Source organism: Oncorhynchus mykiss, chromosome 24 (assembly GCF_013265735.2).
Source record: "Oncorhynchus mykiss isolate Arlee chromosome 24, USDA_OmykA_1.1, whole genome shotgun sequence".
In the NCBI taxonomy this organism is placed as follows: domain Eukaryota; kingdom Metazoa; phylum Chordata; class Actinopteri; order Salmoniformes; family Salmonidae; genus Oncorhynchus; species Oncorhynchus mykiss.
In genome coordinates, this window is record NC_048588.1 from 38,726,265 (window position 1) to 38,748,764 (window position 22,500).

The following is a 22,500-nucleotide window of genomic DNA, read 5'->3' on the forward strand; positions in this document are numbered from 1 at the left end:
ACTACAGACCAGCAGAATGTGGCCCTCAGCACCACTACAGACCAGCAGAATGTGGCCCTCAGCACCACCACAGACCAGCAGAATGTGGCCCTCAGCACCACTACAGACCAGCAGAATGTGGCCCTCAGCACCACTAACCACTACAGACCAGCAGAATGTGGCCCTCAGCACCACTAACCACTACAGACCAGCAGAATGTGGCCCTCAGCACCACTTCACCACTACAGACCAGCAGAATGTGGCCCTCAGCACCACCACAGACCAGCAGAATGTGGCCCTCAGCACCACTAACCACTACAGACCAGCAGAATGTGGCCCTCAGCACCACTTCACCACTACAGACCAGCAGAATGTGGCCCTCAGCACCACCACAGACCAGCAGAATGTGGCCCTCAGCACCACTTCACCACTACAGACCAGCAGAATGTGGCCCTCAGCACCACTAACCACTACAGACCAGCAGAATGTGGCCCTCAGTACCACTACAGACCAGCAGAATGTGGCCCTCAGCACCACTAAACCACTACTAACAGGAGAGGTGTAAAGCTCGCTGCTATTGGACTCTGGAGCAGTGGAAACGTGTTCTCTGGAGTGACGAATCAAGCTACACCATCTGGCACACCGTCGGACAAATCTGGGTTTGGCGGATGCCAGGAGAAAGCTACATGCCCCAATGCACAGTGCTAACTGTAAAGTTTGGTGGAGGAGGAATAATGATCTGGGGCTGTTTTTCATGGTTCGGGCCCCTTGGTTCCAGTGAAGGGAAATCTAAGCTCTACAGCATACAATGACATTCTAGATGATTCTGTGCTTCCAACTTTGTGGCATTAGTGTGGGGAAGGCCCTTTCCTGTTTCAGCATGACAATGCCCCCGTGCACAAAGCGAGGTCCATACAGAAATGGATTGTTGATCAGTGTGTAAGAACTTGACTGGCCTGCACAGAGCCCTGACCTCAACCCCATCGACCAGGCCTATTCGCCCAACATCAGTGCCCGACTTCACTAATGCTCTTGTGGCTGAATGGAAGCAAGTCCCCACAGCAATGTTCCAACATCTAGTGGAAAGCCTTCCCAGAAGAGTGGAGGCTGTTATAGCAGCAATGTTCCAACTTCTAGTGGAAAACCTTCCCAGAAGAGTGGAGGCTGTTATGGCAGCAATGTTCCAACATCTAGTGGAAAGCCTTCCCAGAAGAGTGGAGGCTGTTATAGCAGCAATGTTCCTACATCTAGTGGAAAACCTTCCCAGAAGAGTGGAGGCTGTTATAGCAGCAATGTTCCAACATCTAGTGGAAAGCCTTCCCAGAAGAGTGGAGGCTGTTATAGCAGCAATGTTCCTACATCTAGTGGAAAACCTTCCCAGAAGAGTGGAGGCTGTTATAGCAGCAATGTTCCAACATCTAGTGGAAAACCTTCCCAGAAGAGTGGAGGCTGTTATAGCAGCAATGTTCCAACTTCTAGTGGAAAGCCTTCCCAGAAGAGTGGAGGTTGTTATAGCAGCAATGTTCCAACTTCTAGTGGAAAACCTTCCCAGAAGAGTGGGGGCTGTTATAGCAGCAATGTTCCTACATCTAGTGGAAAGCCTTCCCAGAAGAGTGGAGGCTGTTATAGCAGCAATGTTCCAACATCTAGTGGAAAGCCTTCCCAGAAGAGTGGAGGCTGTTATAGCAGCAATGTTCCAACATCTAGTGTTGAAAGCCTTCCCAGAAGAGTGGAGGCTGTTATAGCAGCAAAGGGGGAGGACCAAATCCATATTAATGCCCGTGATTTTGGAATGAGATGTTCAACAAGCAGGTTTCCACATACTTTGGTCATATAGTGTACTTGGTATTCATATTTAATTGTTGTATTTAATTTAACCGTTATTTAACTAGGCAAGTCAGTCAAGAACAAATTCTTATTTACAATGAGAGACTCCCAAAAGGCCTCCTGCAGGGACGGGGGATTAAAAATACTAAATAAAATACGAATATAGGACAAAACACACATCACGACAAGAGAGACACTACAACACTACATAAAGAGAGACACCACAACACTACATAAAGAGAGACACTACAACACTACATAAAGAGATACACCACAACACTACATAAAGAGAGACAACACAACACTACATAAAGAGAGACACTACAACACTACATAAAGAGAGACACCACAACACTACATAAAGAGAGACACTACAACACTACATAAAGAGAGACACTACAACACTACATAAAGAGAGACACCACAACACTACATAAAGAGAGACACCACAACACTACATAAAGAGAGACAACACAACACTACATAAAGAGATACACCACAACACTACATAAAGAGAGACAACACAACACTACATAAAGAGAGACACTACAACACTACATAAAGAGAGACACCACAACACTACATAGAGAGAGACACCACAACACTACATAAAGAGAGACACTACAACACTACATAAAGAGAGACACTACAACACTACATAAAGAGAGACACCACAACACTACATAAAGAGAGACACCACAACACTACATAAAGAGAGACAACACAACACTACATAAAGAGAGACACTACAACACTACATAAAGAGAGACACTACAACACTACATAGAGACACTACAACACTACATAAAGAGAGACAACACAACACTACATAGAGAGAGACACCACAACACTACATAAAGAGAGACACTACAACACTACATAAAGAGAGACACTACAACACTACATAAAGAGAGACACTACAGCACTACATAAAGAGAGACACCACAGCACTACATAAAGAGAGACACTACAACACTACATAAAGAGAGACACTACAACACTACATAAAGAGAGACACTACAACACTACATAAAGAGAGACACCACAACACTACATAAAGAGAGACACCACAACACTACATAAAGAGAGACAACACAACACTACATAAAGAGAGACACTACAACACTACATAAAGAGAGACACTACAACACTACATAGAGACACTACAACACTACATAAAGAGAGACAACACAACACTACATAGAGAGAGACACCACAACACTACATAAAGAGAGACACTACAACACTACATAAAGAGAGACACTACAACACTACATAAAGAGAGACACTACAGCACTACATAAAGAGAGACACCACAGCACTACATAAAGAGAGACACTACAACACTACATAAAGAGAGACACCACAACACTACATAGAGAGAGACACCACAACACTACATAAAGAGAGACACTACGACACTACATAAAGAGAGACACTACAACACTACATAAAGAGAGACACTACAACACTACATACAGAGAGACACCACAACACTACATAGAGACACTACAACACTACATAAAGAGAGACACTACAACACTACATAAAGAGAGACACCACAACACTACATAAAGAGAGACACCACAACACTACATAAAGAGAGACACCACAACACTACATAAAGAGAGACACCACAACACTACATAAAGAGAGACACCACAACACTACATAGAGAGAGACACTACAACACTACATAAAGAGAGACACCACAACACTACATAAAGAGAGACACCACAACACTACATAAAGAGAGAAAACACAACACTACATAAAGAGAGACACTACAACACTACATAAAGAGAGACACTACAACACTACATAGAGACACTACAACACTACATAAAGAGAGACACCACAACACTACATAGAGACACTACAACACTACATAAAGAGAGACACTACAACACTACATAAAGAGAGACAACACAACACTACATAAAGAGAGACAACACAACACTACATAAAGAGAGACACCACAACACTACATAAAGAGAGACACTACACCACTACATAAAGAGAGACACTACAACACTACATAAAGAGAGACAACACAACACTACATAAAGAGAGACACCACAACACTACATAAAGAGAGACACCACAACACTACATAAAGAGAGACACCACAACACTACATAAAGAGAGACCCCACAACACTACATAAAGAGAGACCCCACAACACTACATAAAGAGAGACACCACAACACTACATAGAGAGAGACACTACAACACTACATAAAGAGAGACACCACAACACTACATAAAGAGAGACACCACAACACTACATAAAGAGAGAAAACACAACACTACATAAAGAGAGACACTACAACACTACATAAAGAGAGACACTACAACACTACATAGAGACACTACAACACTACATAAAGAGAGACACCACAACATTACATAAAGAGAGACAACACAACACTACATAAAGAGAGACAACACAACACTACATAAAGAGAGACAACACAACACTACATAAAGAGAGACACCACAACACTACATAAAGAGAGACACCACAACACTACATAGAGACACTACAACACTACATAAAGAGAGACACCACAACACTACATAAAGAGAGACAAACACAGCACTACATAGAGACACCACAACACTACATAAAGAGAGACACCACAACACTACATAAAGAGAGACAAAACACACATCACGACAAGAGAGACACCACAACACTCATAAAGCGAGACCACAACACTACATAAAGAGAGACAACACAACACTACATAAAGAGAAACACCACAACACTACATAAAGAGAGACACCACAACACTACATAAAGAGAGACAACACAACAGTACATAAAGAGAGACACCACAACACTACATAAAGAGAGACACCACAAAACTACATAAAAAGAGACACCACAACACTACATAGAGAGACACTACAACACTACATAAGGAGAGACACCACAAAACTACAGAAAGAGAGACACCACAACACTACATAAAGAGAGACACCACAACACTACATAAAGAGAGACACCACAACACTACATAAAGAGAGACTCCACAACACTACATAAAGAGAGACACTACAACACTACATAATGAGAGAAACCACAACACTACATAGAGACACTACAACACTACATAAAGAGAGACAACACAACACTACATAGAGACACTACAACACTACAGGAAGAGAGACACTACAACACTACAGGAAGAGAGACACTACAACACTACATAAAGAGAGACACTACAACACTACATAAAGAGAGACACCACAACACTACATAAAGAGAGACACCACAACACTACATAAAGAGAGACACCACAACACTACATAAAGAGAGACACCACAACACTACATAAAGAGAGACAACACAACACTACATAAAGAGAGACAACACAACACTACATAAAGAGAGACAACACAACACTACATAAGGAGAGACCTAAGACAACAACACAGCCTGGCAGCAACACATGACAACACAGCATGGCAGCAACACAGCATGGCAGCAACACATGACAACACAGCATGGCAGCAACACATGGCAACACAGCATGGCAGCAACACATGACAACATAGCATGGTAGCAACACATGACAACACAGCATGGCAGCAACACATGACAACACAGCATGGCAGCAACACATGACAACACAACATGGCAGCAACACATGACAACACAGCATGGCAGCAACACATGACAACACAGCATGGCAGCAACACATGACAACACAGCATTGCAGCAACACATGACAACATAGCATGGTAGCAACACAACATGACAACATAGCATGGTAGCAACACAACATGACAACACAGCATGGCAGCAACACATGACAACATAGCATGGTAGCAACACATGACAACACAGCATGGCAGCAACACATGACAACACAGCATGGCAGCAACACATGACAACACAGCATGGCAGCAACACATGACAACACAGCATGGCAGCAACACATGACAACACAGCATGGCAGCAACACATGACAACACAGCATGGCAGCAACACATGACAACACAGCATGGCAGCAACACATGACAACACAGCATGGCAGCAACACATGACAACACAGCATGGCAGCAACACATGACAACACAGCATGGCAGCAACACATGGCAACACAGCATGGCAGCAACACATGACAACACAGCATGGCAGCAACACATGACAACACAGCATGGCAGCAACACATGACAACACAGCATGGCAGCAACACATGACAACACAGCATGGCAGCAACACATGACAACACAGCATGGCAGCAACACATGACAACACAGCATGGCAGCAACACATGACAACACAGCATGGCAGCAACACATGACAACACAGCATGGCAGCAACACATGACAACACAGCATGGCAGCAACACATGACAACACAGCATGGCAGCAACACATGACAACACAGCATTGCAGCAACACATGACAACATAGCATGGCAGCAACACATGACAACACAGCATGGCAGCAACACATGACAACACAGCATGGCAGCAACACATGACAACACAGCATGGCAGCAACACATGACAACACAGCATGGCAGCAACACATGACAACACAGCATGGCAGCAACACATGACAACACAGCATGGCAGCAACACATGACAACACAGCATGGCAGCAACACATGACAACACAGCATTGCAGCAACACATGACAACATAGCATGGCAGCAACACATGACAACACAGCATGGCAGCAACACATGACAACACAGCATGGCAGCAACACATGACAACACAGCATGGCAGCAACACATGACAACACAGCATTGCAGCAACACATGACAACATAGCATGGTAGCAACACAACATGACAACACAGCATGGCAGCAACACATGACAACACAGCATGGTAGCAACACAACATGGTAGCAACACAACATGACAACACAGCATGGTAGCAACACAAAACACGATACAAACATTATTGGGCAACAACACAAAGAGCAAGAAGGTAGAGACAATACAGTTACCAGTCAAAAGTATATATAAAAAAGTATACTTCCTGTGTATGTTATTACCTGGTACTTCCTGTATATAACCATGTTATTACCTGGTACTGCCTGTATATAGCCATGTTATTGCCTGGTACTCCCTGTATATAACCATGTTATTACCTGGTACTTCCTGTATACTTCCTGTATATAACCATGTTATTACCTGGTACTCCCTGTATATAACCATGTTATTACCTGGTACTTCCTGAATACTTCCTGTATATAACCATGTTATTACCTGGTACTCCCTGTATATAACCATGTTATTACCTGGTACTTCCTGTATACTTCCTGTATATAACCATGTTATTACCTGGTACTCCCTGTATATAACCATGTTATTACCTGGTACTTCCTGTATACTTCCTGTATATAACCATGTTATTACCTGGTACTTCCTGTATACTTCCTGTATATAACCATGTTATTGTTCCTCGTTGTGGATTTATTCCTTGTGTTATTTTTCTATTATTTCTCTATTCTCTTTCTCTCTCACACACTCCACTGTTAGTCTACACCTGTGGTTTCTCTCTACATTGTTGGGAAGGGCCTGTAAGTAAACACTCCACTGTTAGTCTATACCTGTGGTTTCTCTCTACATTGTTGGGAAGGGCCTGTAAGTAAACACTCCACTGTTAGTCTACACCTGTGGTTTACCAAGCATGTGACAAATACAATTTGATTTGATTTAGAGGGAGGTGACATCTCCAGCCTTGCTCCTGCCACACCTCCCTAAAAGGGAACACGCCCGGGGTAAACATGGGGCTGCCCCCAAACAGCACACTATTCCCTACATAGGGCACTTGCCCTGAGGGAGTGTAATGCATAGGGAATAGGGTGCCATTTGGGACTTAATCCCATTGTTCTCTGTCTGTCAGCCCGGCCTGGCTGTGAAACTCTGAGGTGCGTGTGTGTGTGTGTGCGTCTGTGTGCGTGTGCGTGTGTGTGTGTGTGAGGCAAAGCGGCTGACTGTGTGTCCTGGCGTTGTGATGATGAGACAGCAGATTCCTGAGAGCCTTACACACACGCACACACGCACACACACACGCACACACGCACACACACACATTATTATTATTCCCCTAAACCATGTCACCAGGGCCCAGAGTTATTCCCCTGAACCATGTCACCAGGGCCCAGAGTTATTCCCCTGAACCATGTCACCAGGGCCCAGAGTTTTTCCCCTAAACCATGTCACCAGGGCCCAGAGTTATTCCCCTAAACCATGTCACTAGGGCCCAGAGTTATTATCCTAAACCATGTCACCAGGGCCCAGAGTTATTCCCCTAAACCATGTCACTAGGGCCCAGAGTTATTATCCTAAACCATGTCACCAGGGCCCAGAGTTATTCCCCTAAACCATGTCACTAGGGCCCAGAGTTATTATCCTAAACCATGTCACCAGGGCCCAGAGTTATTCCCCTAAACCATGTCACTAGGGCCCAGAGTTATTCCCCTAAACCATGTCACTAGGGCCCAGAGTTACTCCCCTAAACCATGTCACTAGGGCCCAGAGTTACTCCCCTAAACCATGTCACTAGGGCCCAGAGTTATTCCCCTAAACCATGTCACTAGGGCCCAGAGTTAGTCCTCTAAACCATGTCACTAGGGCCCAGAGTTATTCCTCTAAACCATGTCACTAGGGCCCAGAGTCATTCCCCTACGGACTCGGGAGAGGCGAAGGTCGAGAGCACTGCTTCTTGACACACTGCACGCTTAACCCGGAAACCAGCCGCATCAATATGTCGGTGAAACACCGTCAAGCTGGCGACCAAAATCAGCTTGCAGGCTTCAAAACGAGTCGCTAGAGCGCGATGGGACAAGGAAATCCCGGCCAGCCAAACCCTCCTTTAACCCAGACGACCCTGGGACAATTGTGTTCCGCCTCATGGTTCTCCCAGTTCACGGCCAGCTCTGACACAACCCGGGATCGAACCCAGGTCTGAAGTGCCACATCTAGCACTAGCGATACAGTACCTTAGACCACTGCGTCACTCGGGAGGACTGTCCTGCTGGATCCCTGAGGGCTATTTGGAGTGGCTCTTGGGGGTGCTGATCTTCCGGGCGCAGATAGCTGTCGGCTCCATTACTCGGCGGCTGCTGTTGTTACCTTTTCACTAACCTAACGTAGTTACGAGGTCAAATAAAACACTTGAGCCGTGTCTCCACATCTCATTTCAGGAAACTGAAAAAAATGAGGTTGAAAATACTGTATCCTTGTCAACCGTAAACATCTGGTCTTTATCACTGACAGCAGCTGGCCACCTAGCATCATGGCATCTCTCTGACTCACCCCCCCCCCCAACAAAAAAATAGACTGTGACACTGTTAGACACAAGGGTACGAGCCTGTTTGGCACCACCATACCATTCACTCAGAATATATTACACTACGACTCCCATAGAGACGTAACACAGTGTGCAGAGACGAAGTGTTGACAACCTGAGGAGGCTAAAAATGTTGTAAATGGCTGACCTTGTTCCCTCTTTGGCAGAGCTGCAGCTGCACCTCGTCGGCAGAGGACTACAGACTACCCACCAAAACGACCGGCTGGCTGACCGACCGACCGACTACTCCCCTTCGGTGGCTTTATTGAATGGGACCCTGGGCACAGAGCGGGGCTGGAGAATTTAAAATACGTGTCCCTCAGGAGTACTCCTGTCCTACACGCGTAGCTGTGCCCCGAGCAGCGAGCTGCGAAACACACAGCCAATAAATCAATAGCAGGGACCTCAGATTCCTCCATTACCACCTTCCCCCCCCGGCTGGCCTGGCGGAGGACAGCAGCAGAGCTACAGATGAGAACCTGCTGACCAGGGCCTAACCACCACAGCCCCTGGAGGACAGCCCCTGGAGGACAGCCGTGGAGGACAGCCCTGGAGGACAGCCGTGGAGGACAGCCCTGGTTCTGGACCCTCTCTAACCATCAACACAAGACAAGGGTGTTCTGACTGCAGTGGTGAGGAGGGCGGAGGCCTGGTTGTGGTCCCTCTGGTTCCATTTGGAGCTACAATACACCCGAAGGCAGCTAAACACAGAGAAGCCCACAATGACATCCTGAAAATACTTATTTTATAGTTATTTTCTCTCTCCTCTTATTTCTAGACCTTCAAGTCCTTGTGTTTTTATTCAAGCAGGTTTTTACACAGGGAGAAAATAACACGAGTATAAGCATTGTCCGTGATGATGCTTTTTGAGGATTACGTCTTGATGTTTGACAGTTACAGGGAAATTGAATTCAGGCTTTAAAACCCCGTCCCAATATTTCCCATGTCCTCTGTCGCTACAGTAATCAAGGTTGTCCACGTTCAGAGTGTTATTTGAGACTGAGCAACAATAGCATGTTCATGACCGTATACACACTCCATCTCATGTGAGAGGAGAGACAAGGGCCCCAGCTTTAATCCACCGGCCCCTGGAACAAATCATCTGACGTGTGAAAAGAAAAAGACACAACACAACAGAACAGAACAGAACCCAACAGAACACAACAGAACCCAACCCAACAGAACCCAACAGAACAGAACAGAACCCAACACAACAGAACCCAACAGAACAGAACAGAACCCAACAGAACACAACACAACAGAACCAAACACAATAGAACCCAACAGAACAGAACAGAACCCAACACAACAGAACCCAACAGAACAGAACAGAACCCAACAGAACACAACACAACAGAACCAAACACAACAGAACCCAACAGAACAGAACAGAACCCAACAGAACACAACAGAACAGAACCCAACACAACACAACAGAACAGAACCCAACACAACACAACAGAACAGAACACAACAGAACAGAACAGAACACAACAGAACAGAACAGAACCCAACACAACACAACAGAACAGAACCCAACACAACACAACAGAACAGAACCCAACACAACACAACAGAACAGAACCCAACACAACACAACAGAACCCAACACAACACAACACAACAGAACACAACAGAACAGAACAGAACAGAACAGAACACAACAGAACAGAACCCAACACAACACAACAGAACAGAACCCAACACAACACAACAGAACAGAACACAACAGAACAGAACAGAACACAACAGAACAGAACAGAACCCAACACAACACAACAGAACAGAACCCAACACAACACAACAGAACAGAACCCAACACAACACAACAGAACCCAACACAACAGAACAGAACAGAACCCAACAGAACACAACAGAACAGAACCCAACACAACACAACAGAACAGAACCCAACACAACACAACAGAACAGAACAGAACACAACAGAACAGAACAGAACCCAACACAACACAACAGAACAGAACCCAACACAACACAACAGAACAGAACCCAACACAACACAACAGAACAGAACCCAACACAACACAACAGAACCCAACACAACACAACAGAACAGAACCCAACACAACACAACAGAACAGAACCCAACACAACACAACAGAACCCAACACAACACAACAGAACAGAACCCAACATAACAGAACAGAACCCAACACAACAGAACCCAACACAGAGAAGAGGTCTGGGGACCGACTAAGGATGCCATGGTGATTTGTGCTTCTCTCTATCGGTTTGAGAACAAGGTCTGTAATGAGAGAACCATTGAAACTAATTGGATTGAACATGGATTACCAGTGTGCTCCTAAAGCCAGCGAGGCAGCGGCACTTTTCTCTTAAATCCAAAAGAACACTTTTCAGGGACGCTTTCTCTTTTTATCTGCAAGATCGATTTCCAGACCATTGATTGGTTGATGTGGTGGCTTCCCTCCCCGGCCAGGCCATCGGCTGCGTTAGCTATCTACCAGAACAGACCAGAGAGAGAGAAAGAGGGATGGAGAGTCTGGACGAACTAGAGCACCCTCTGCTAGGAAGGGAGAGCCCCAAGGCAGATCCCCGAGGCCTGGGTACTACCTGCACCACTAACCGCCTGTTCAACGGTGTCCTGATGAGGTGTGAGGAGGATAAGACACTGCCCCCACTGGGCTGGAGGGTTTACTGCGGGGGGGCAGGAGAACCAGCACCAGGGGAGCTCGGGTACCAGCAGGCCCAGCAGCAGCTGTTAGATCCTTGCTCCCTCCCCAGCACTCTGGAGACCCTGTACCCACCGGCACCTCTCTGGGGCCACCCTGATGCCATGGGTCTGGGGAACAAGGACTATTTGGAGACCACGTTTGTGGACATCTACCCCGAGTCACCGCTGGAGAGGAAACTGTTTGCGGAGAGCGAACAGGACATTCACTCTGTCTTCTACAGCCTAGAGGACGAAGACGATCTGCTGCCCGACTACGAGGTGAGAAAGGATCCCATTGTAGCACGGTCAGTAGGGCATGGTGTTTGCAATGCTAAGGGTTGTGGGTTCGATTTCTGCTGGGGCCCCCCCATACATAACCTATGCATGAAAGTACCTTTGGATAAAGTACATCTTCTAAATGCCGTATACTATATTGCTCAACAGAAATATAACACAACATGTTGGTTTCATGAGCAGTAATAAAAAATAGCAGAAATGTGGTTTCTCTAAAATATTGTGAACAAATTTGTTTACATCCCTGTTAGTGAGCATTTCTCCTTTGCCAATATAATCCATCCAACTGACTGGTCAGATTTACCAAACGGAGGGTGAGGGAGAGCTTCGTATGCATCTCTGTGTGTGGAGTAAACATATTCTAGTCTGTGCTGCAAAACAGTCCTGTAGTTTAGCTGCTTCAACTGACCACTTTTACTGATCTAGTCACTGGTACTTCCTGCTTTAATTTTTGCTTGTAAGCAGGAATCAGGAGGATGGAATTATGGTCAGATTTGCCAAATGGAGGGCGAGGGAGAGCTTTGTATGTGTCTCTGTGTGTGGAGTAAAGGTGGTCCAGAGTTTTTTTCCCCTCTGGTTGCACATTTAACATGCTGGTAGAAATGAGGTAGAACTGATTTAAGTTTCCCTGCATTAAAGTCCCCGGCCACTAGGAGCGCCGCCTCTGGCTGAGCGGTTCCCTCTCTTGGCAAATAGTGTGATCTGGAGCTTATCATAACATACTACTTCAGGGCGAGCAAACTCGAGAGACTTCCTTAGATTTCGTGCACCAGCTGTTGTTTACAAATATGCGCAGACCGTGCTGTTCTATCCTGCCGGTGCAGCGTGTATCCCACTGGCTGAATATCTATGTCATCATTCAGCCACGATTCCGTGAAACATAAGATGTTACAGTTGTTGATGTCCCGTTGGTAGAATATTCGTGATCGTACCTCGTCTAGTTTATTGTCCAATGGTTGCACGTTGGCGAGTAATATTGGTGGCAGAAACATTATGTACAACTTAAGTTACAAATCACGTGAAAAAACACATAATACCACAATTGAGAACAGAGTGCCACATGGTGGCAGTGGGGTTATGGTACGGGCAGACATGAGCAATGGATAACCAACACAATTAGATTTTATCGATGGCAATTTGAATGCACCGAGATACCGTGACGAGATCCTGAGGCCCATTGTCGTGCCATTCATCCACCGCCATCACATCATGTTTCAGCGTGATAATGCACAGCCCCATGTTGCAAGGATCTGTACACAATTCCTGGAAGCTGAAAATGTCCCAGATCTTTCATGACCTGCATACTCACCAGACATGTCACCCATCGAGCATGTTTGGGATGCTCTGGATCGACGTGTACGACAGCATGTTCCAGTTCCTGACAATATTCAGCAACTTCACACAGCCATTGAAGAGGAGTGGGAGAACATTCCACAGAACACAATCAACAGCCTGATCAACTCTATGTGAAGGAGATGTGTCACGCTGCATGAGGCAAATGGTCACACCAGATACTGACTGGTTTTCTGATCCACGCCCCTACCTTTCTTTAAAGGTATCTGTAACCAACAGATGCATATCTGTATTCCCAGTCACGTGAAATCCATAGATTAGGGCCTAATTAATTTATTTCAATTGAACTGTAACCTAGTAAAATCTTTAAAATTGTTGCATTTTGCGTTTCTATTTTATTGTCCAGTATATATTAGAAGTACAGTCTCTCATTGCTGGGACATCCAGTTTGGATCGGTAAACGTTGCTGTACTGTGTTGTCTTACAGTACAGTAGACAGTACGGTAAACACACAGTGGTGAGAACAGGTCGTTTTACATTAACTGAACAGAGAAAATCTCTTTGTTTAAATCAATGATTTATGTTTACACTTAGATGACTGACAGAGAGGCTCTTTTATAGCTTCCAAAATATATATATATATATATTTTTTACAAAAGGTGGGGGAGTGTCCAGACGGAGGCGCGGTGGCTTCAGAACAATGCATCTCTCCTGATGAAGTAGTCTGCTGTAACTGATGCATAACTACATAGTTATATCGCTATAATATAGCTGATGCCCTACGGGACACAGAGGTGAACCATGTCAGGTCACGCCATCGCTTAACTGAATTTTTCCACTACTTTATGTTCACGACATTCTAACTGAATTATTCCACTACTTAATGTTCACGACATTCTAACTGAATTATTCCACTACTTTATGTTCACGACATTCTAACTGAATTATTCCACTACTTTATGTTCGCTACATTCTAACTGAATTATTCCACTACTTTATGTTCACGACATTCTAACTGAATTATTCCACTACTTTATGTTCACTACATTCTAACTGAATTATTCCACTACTTTATGTTCACTACATTCTAACTGAATTATTCCACTACTTTATGTTCACGACATTCTAACTGAATTATTCCACTACTTTATGTTCACGACATTCTAACTGAATTATTCCACTACTTTATGTCCACTACATTCTAACTGAATTATTCCACTACATTCTAACTGAATTATTCCACTACTTTATGTTCACTACATTCTAACTGAATTATTCCACTACTTTATGTTCACGACATTCTAACTGAATTATTCCACTACTTTATGTTCACTACATTCTAACTGAATTATTCCACTACTTTATGTTCACTACATTCTAACTGAATTATTCCACTACTTTATGTTCACTACATTCTAACTGAATTATTCCACTACTTTATGTTCACTACATTCTAACTGAATTATTCCACTACTTTATGTTCACTACATTCTAACTGAATTATTCCACTACTTTATGTTCACTACATTCTAACTGAATTATTCCACTACTTTATGTTCACTACATTCTAACTGAATTATTCCACTACTTTATGTTCACGACATTCTAACTGAATTATTCCACTACTTTATGTTCACTACATTCTAACTGAATTATTCCAATACTTTATGTTCGCTACATTCTAACTGAATTATTCCACTACTTTATGTTCACTACATTCTAACTGAATTATTCCACTACTTTATGTTCACTACATTCTAACTGAATTATTCCACTACTTTATGTTCACTACATTCTAACTGAATTATTCCACTACTTTATGTTCGCTACATTCTAACTGAATTATTCCACTACTTTATGTTCGCTACATTCTAACTGAATTATTCCACTACTTTATGTTCGCTACATTCTAACTGAATTATTTCACTACTTTATGTTCACGACATTCTAACTGAATTATTCCACTACTTAATGTTCACGACATTCTAACTGAATTATTCCACTACTTTATGTTCGCTACATTCTAACTGAATTATTCCACTACTTTATGTTCACGACATTCTAACTGAATTATTCCACTACTTTATGTTCACTACATTCTAACTGAATTATTCCACTACTTTATGTTCGCTACATTCTAACTGAATTATTCCACTACTTTATGTTCGCTACATTCTAACTGAATTATTCCACTACTTTATGTTCGCTACATTCTAACTGAATTATTTCACTACTTTATGTTCACGACATTCTAACTGAATTATTCCACTACTTAATGTTCACGACATTCTAACTGAATTATTCCACTACTTTATGTTCGCTACATTCTAACTGAATTATTCCACTACTTTATGTTCACTACATTCTAACTGAATTATTCCACTACTTTATGTTCATTACATTCTAACTGAATTATTCCACTACTTTATGTTCACTACATTCTAACTGAATTATTCCACTACTTTATGTTCACTACGTTCTTCAGTTTAAGTCTGCCATTGTTGAAGTCGTATGTGGTGACGTCAAAATGAGGGGTGTTGTACAAAACAAAAGTATTCAATAATTGAATGTAAGCACAGCAATGGGTTGCTCATGTCAGTTTGGATTAGCTATACATTAGAAGGATTTTTCATAAAGAATTTAAGTGTAAAAATCGCTCCAATCACACTATGCTGGCTGGCTGGCTGGCTGGCAGACAGGCAGGCAGGCAGACAGACAGGGAAAGAGGGCAGAACAGAACAGAGAGAGAGAGACAGAGAGAGAGACAGAGAGAGAGAGAGAGAGAGAGAGAGAGAGAGAGAGAAACAGAGAGAGAAACAGAGAGAGAGACAGAGAGAGAGAGAGAGAGAGAGAGAGAGAGAGAGAGAGAGAGAGAGAGAGAGAGAGAGAGAGAGAGAGAGAGAGAGAGAGAGAGAGAGAGAATAGGCAGATACAGAGCAGCAGACAGAGAGAGATTGAGTTTTTATAAAGCCTTTATTTTATACTTAATTGTTAACACAAATAATGGCACACTGCGCCTTTTCAGAAATTAATCAAAAACATTACATAAAAAAACACAACACAACACATCTTACATCCTGTCCATAACCCTCTGTCTATTTTATGTTTCCTACTCAGAAAAAAATGGACATCTAAGCTTGTCCCAAAATAACATTTGACATTTTCTTACTATATTGAAATGCCAAAATAATAGTGTTATTGAAAAACTCCCCTACAGCTGTAAACAAAGGGTAATTTCGAAAATAGGTTTTATCCTGTCACATAAAACAGTGAAAATGTTTTCTCTTATATTACTAAAAGGACATCCATCTACAGCATCTGAGATACAAAAGTAATAATTGCAATGATGCCATGGAACACCCTCCATTGCAGTGCCCTTTACTACCGGTGGCTTGTACAGTGCTCTCCATGCTGGCTTTACCTTGTCATCAAGGCCTAGTTTTACACTCCAATGGGTGTCTATTTCTATTTTTCAAAACGTTGACACACACCCCATGTATAACTCCTTCCCATTCACCTCGTCCAAACCCACCTCGTCCAAACCCACCTCTTCCAAACCCACCTCGTCCAAACCCACCTCGTCCAAACCCACCTCGTCCAAACCCACCTCGTCCAAACCCACCTCGTCCAAACCCACCTCTTCCAACCCTCTGAAATCCAGTAATAACGTCTTTCTGTTTGACTCTGGGATATTGGTTGTCTTGGTCCCTAGTCTTCCTGTTCGTCTCTGGGAAATTGGTTGTAAATCTTGGAAATTGGACGTTTTCATCTTGTACCTTCTTCTTGTGGTTTTGAACCATAATCCCCTCTTCTACTGACAGAGCCTTCCTGCAGCTTTCCAGCAGTTGTTCACCAATCCTTTCCGACCTCACCCCCAAATATTCAGCCACCCGTCCTCCATCCATGAAGGTGCCATGTCCATTAACCTCTCTGGGAAATGTGGGATGGTAACGTCCAACCCCCGCCAACAGCCAGTGAAAGCGCCAAATTCAAAACAACAACAATCTCATAATTAAAATTCCTCAAGCATACAAGTATTTTACACCATTTTAAAGATAAAATTCTCATCACAGTGTTGGACTTCAAAAAGGCTTAACAGCGAAAGCACCACAGACGATTATGTTAAGTCACCACCTAGTCACAGAAAAACACAGCCATTTTTCCAGCCAAAGAGAGGAGTCACAAAATGCAGAAATATAGATAAAATGAATCACTAAACTTTGATGATCTTCATCAGATGACACTCATAGGATTTCATGTTACACAATACATATATGTTTTGTTCAATAAAGTACATATTTATATCCAACAATCTCATTTTACATTGGCGTGTTATGTTCAGTAGTTCCAAAACATGCCGTGATTTTGCAGAGAGACACATCAATTTACAGAAATACTCATCATAAACATTGCTAAAGATACAACTATTATACATGGAACTTTAGATAAACTTCTCCTTAATGCAACCGCTGTGTCAGATTTAAAAATACATTTACGGAAAAAGCACACCATGCAATAATCTGAGTACAGCGCATAAAGATATCTGCCATATTGTGGAGTCAACATTAGTCAAAATTATATATATTATATATAATAAATTATAATATATCATTATATATATCAAAAGGTAAGTGAATATTTATAATGCTATTTCTGACTAATGTTGACTCCAACATGGCAGATATTTCTTTGGCTGGATTGGGCTCTGAGCGCCGTTCTCAGATTATGCTTTTTCCGTAAAGTTCTTTTGAAATCTGACACAGCGGTTGCATTAAGGAGAAGTCTATCTTTAATTCTGTGAATAACACTTGTATCTTTTATCAATGTTTATTATGAGTATTTCTGTAAATTGATGTGGCTCTCTGCAAAATCACCGAATGTTTTGGAAGCAAAACATTACTGCACGTAACGCGCCAATGTAAACTGAGATTTTTGGATATAAATATGCACTTTATCCAACAAAACATACATGTATTGTGTAACATGATGTCCTATGAGTGTCATCTATATTTCTGCTTTTTGTGACTCCTCTCTTTGGCTGGAAAAATGGCTGTGTGTGTTTTTGTGACTTGGCTCTGACCTAACATAATCATATGTTGTGCTTTCGCTATAAAGCCTTTTTGAAATCAGACACGATGGGTAGATTAACAAGAAGTTTATCTTTCTAAATCACTGACTGTGCAGTTAAAATCCCAAGCAATAAATAAATCATCCTCAGTGTTACATTTCCCAATGGTATTTGATTATGTCTCTAAAAAACATACCCTCTCGACTGCCACTACTGGGGCATATACATGTATTAAACACATAGTGATGTCGTCATATCTCACTCTAACGTTTAATAACCTGCCCTCCACGACCTCTTCAACCTCATATGACAAAGGCAAAAACCCCCTTGAGAACAGGATGGCCACGCCCACTTTTTGAGCTTTCATTTTTTTTTTAAATGTACACACCACTGTCCCTTTCCTTTCATTAACTCTACGGCTCTTTCTGTTGTTGTTACGTCTCTCGCTCCGTTTACGTCGAAATAAGAAATCTTAAAACTGCTCCTGGCTGGGGAAAGACTACAGAGGAAGAGACGGAAAACATCTCTTTACAGGAAGAGACGGGAAACATCTCTTTACAAGATGGAAAACATCTCTTTACAGGAAGAGAAAGAAAACATCTCCTTACAGGAAGTTACGGGAAACATCTCTTTACAGGAAGAGAAAGAAAACATCTCTTTACAGGAAGTTACGGGAAACATCTCTTTACAGGACGAGATGGAAAACATCTCTTTATAGGAAGAGACGGGAAACATCTCTTTACAGCAAGAGACGGAAAACATCTCTTTACAGGAAGAGAAAGAAAACATCTCTTTACAGGAAGTTACGGGAAACATCTCTTTACAGGACGAGATGGAAAATATCTCTTTACAGGAAGAGAAAGAAAACATCTCTTTACCGGAAGAGAAAGAAAACATCTCTTTACAGGAAGAGAAAGAAAACATCTCTTTACAGGAAGAGACGGGAAAAATCTCTTTACAGGAAGAGACGGGAAACATCTCTTTACAGGAAGAGACGAAAAACATCTCTTTACAGGAAGAGACAGAAAACATCTCTTTACAGGAAGAGACGGGAAACATCTCTTTACAGGAAGAGACGGGAAACATCTCTTTACAGGAAGAGACAGAAAACACATTTTTACAGGAAGAGACAGAAAACATCTCTTTACAGGAAGAGACAGAAAACATCTCTTTACAGGACGAGATGGAAAACATCTCTTTACAGGAAGAGAAAGAAAACATCTCTTTACCGGAAGAGAAAGAAAACATCTCTTTACAGGAAGAGAAAGAAAACATCTCTTTACAGGAAGAGACGGGAAACATCTCTTTACAGGAAGAGACAGAAAACATCTCTTTACAGGAAGAGACAGAAAACATCTCTTTACAGGACGAGATGGAAAACATCTCTTTACAGGAAGAGAAAGAAAACATCTCTTTACCGGAAGGGAAAGAAAACATCTCTTTACAGGAAGAGAAAGAAAACATCTCTTTACAGGAAGAGACGGGAAACATCTCTTTACAGGAAGAGACGAAAAACATCTCTTTACAGGAAGAGACAGAAAACATCTCTTTACAGGAAGAGACGGGAAACATCTCTTTACAGGAAGAGACGGAAAACATCTCTTTACAGGAAGAGACGGGAAACATCTCTTTACAGGAAGAGACGGGAAACATCTCTTTACAGGAAGAGACAGAAAACATCTCTTTACAGGAAGAGAAAGAAAACATCTCTTTACAGGAAGAGACGGGAAACATCTCTTTACAGGAAGAGACGGAAAACATCTCTTTACAGGAAGAGACGGAAAACATCTCTTTACAGGAAGAGACAGAAAACATCTCTTTACAGGACGAGATGGAAAACATCTCTTTACAGGAAGAGAAAGAAAACATCTCTTTACCGGAAGAGAAAGAAAACATCTCTTTACAGGAAGAGAAAGAAAACATCTCTTTACAGGAAGAGACGGGAAACATCTCTTTACAGGAAGAGACAGAAAACATCTCTTTACAGGAAGAGACGAAAAACATCTCTTTACAGGAAGAGAAAGAAAACATCTCTTTACAGGAAGAGACGGGAAACATCTCTTTACAGGAAGAGACGGGAAACATCTCTTTACAGGAAGAGACAGAAAACATCTCTTTACAGGAAGAGAAAGAAAACATCTCTTTACAGGAAGAGACGGGAAACATCTCTTTACAGGAAGAGACGGAAAACATCTCTTTACAGGAAGAGACGGAAAACATCTCTTTACAGGAAGAGACAGAAAACATCTCTTTACAGGACGAGATGGAAAACATCTCTTTACAGGAAGAGAAAGAAAACATCTCTTTACCGGAAGAGAAAGAAAACATCTCTTTACAGGAAGAGAAAGAAAACATCTCTTTACAGGAAGAGACGGGAAACATCTCTTTACAGGAAGAGACAGAAAACATCTCTTTACAGGAAGAGACGAAAAACATCTCTTTACAGGAAGAGAAAGAAAACATCTATTTACAGGAAGAGACGGGAAACATCTCTTTACAGGAAGAGACGGGAAACATCTCTTTACAGGAAGAGACAGAAAACACCTTTTTACAGGAAGAGACAGAAAACATCTCTTTACAGAGTTAAGGCTGCAAATGAACCTTTTCCTTTCCTTTAGAGTTTAAATCCTGTGTCACTCTCGTGACACCTTTCTTGAGTCTAGCGATTTCAGGGCTTGTCAAACCTCCCCCTGTTATTTTTTTTTTTACATCAAAACCTTTGCTGATACAATAAACAAATCACTTTCAGGAAGAAAACAAATCTGTTACATTATAATCCTGCATACATTTCTTCCCTTTTGTTGATTTCAGAAATCGACGTACCGTCTCAATCCCATACCTCCCTTCCACCCCATTTCTCTCGCTATTTTGTTGTGATGCGTCAGACGACTCACTCGCTCTATCCTGACCAGAGGAAAACGTCACCATCTCTACAACCTGTTTATCCTCAAATGATTTATCACTCGCTCTATCCTGACCAGAGGAAAACGTCACCATCTCTACAACCTGTTTATCCTCAAATGATTTATCACTCGCTCTATCCTGACCAGAGGAAAACGTCACCATCTCTACAACCTGTTTATCCTCAAATGATTTATCAAGAAAACAGCTGCTTCATTTTCCATCGTTTTTTTTTCCCAGACCTGGGCCCTGACAGACCTGGGCCCTGACAGACCTGGGCCCTGACAGACCTGGGCCCTGACAGACCTGGGCCCTGACAGACCTGGGCCCTGACAGACCTGGACCCTGACAGACCTGGACCCTGACAGTAGATCTCAGTAAGACAAAAATAATGGTGTTCCAAAAAAGGTCCTGTCGCCAGGACCACAAATACAAATTCCATCTAGACACCGTTGCCCTAGAGCAACACAAAAAACTATACATATCTCGGCCTAAACATTAGCATCACAGGTAACATCCACAAAGCTGTGAACGGTCTGAGAGACAAGGCAAGAAGGGCCTTCTACGCCATCAAAAGGAACATAAATTTCATCATACCAATTAGGATCTGGCTAAAAATACTTGAATCAGTTGTAGAACCCATTGCCCTTTATGGTTGTGAGGTCTGGGATCCGCTCACCAACCAAGAATTCCCAAAATGGGACAAACACCAAATTGAGACTCTGCATGCAGAATCCTGCAAAAAATCTCCTCAGTGTACAACGTAAAACACCAAATAATGCATGCAGAGCAGAATTAGGCCGATACCCACTAATTATCAAAATCCAGAAAAGAGACATTAAATTCTATAACCACCTAAAAGGAAGTGATTCCCAAACCTTCCATAACAAAGCCATCACCTACAGAGATATGAACCTGGAGAAGAGTCCCCTAAGCAAGTTGTTTCTGGGGCTCTGTTCACAAACACAAACAGACCCCTCAGAGACCCAGGACAACAATACAATTACAGTAGACCAACCATGAGAAAACAAAAAGGTAATTACTTGACACATTGGAAAGAAGCAGTACAGTGGAGAGAGAGTGTGTGAGAGAGAGGGAGAGAGAGACAGTGAGAGTGTGAGAG

General features: G+C 42.6%; 1 protein-coding gene and 1 long non-coding RNA gene across 2 annotated transcripts in view; both read left to right on the plus strand.

Moving 5' to 3' along the window:
* LOC118944104 overlaps window positions 1–10,320 on the plus strand; it is a 15,803-nt gene extending 5,483 nt beyond the window's left edge. The window contains exon 3 of the long non-coding RNA XR_005039418.1: window positions 9,297–10,320. This is a non-coding gene — a long non-coding RNA (uncharacterized LOC118944104). The remainder of the gene's footprint in view (window positions 1–9,296) is intronic.
* An 884-nt stretch (window positions 10,321–11,204) lies between these two features.
* Window positions 11,205–22,500, plus strand: part of tmem91 (transmembrane protein 91) — a 20,301-nt gene continuing 9,005 nt past the window's right edge. Inside the window, exon 1 of the mRNA XM_021581659.2 lies at window positions 11,205–12,100. Coding sequence (XP_021437334.2) covers window positions 11,642–12,100 — 459 coding nt within the window. The 5' untranslated portion in view covers window positions 11,205–11,641. The remainder of the gene's footprint in view (window positions 12,101–22,500) is intronic.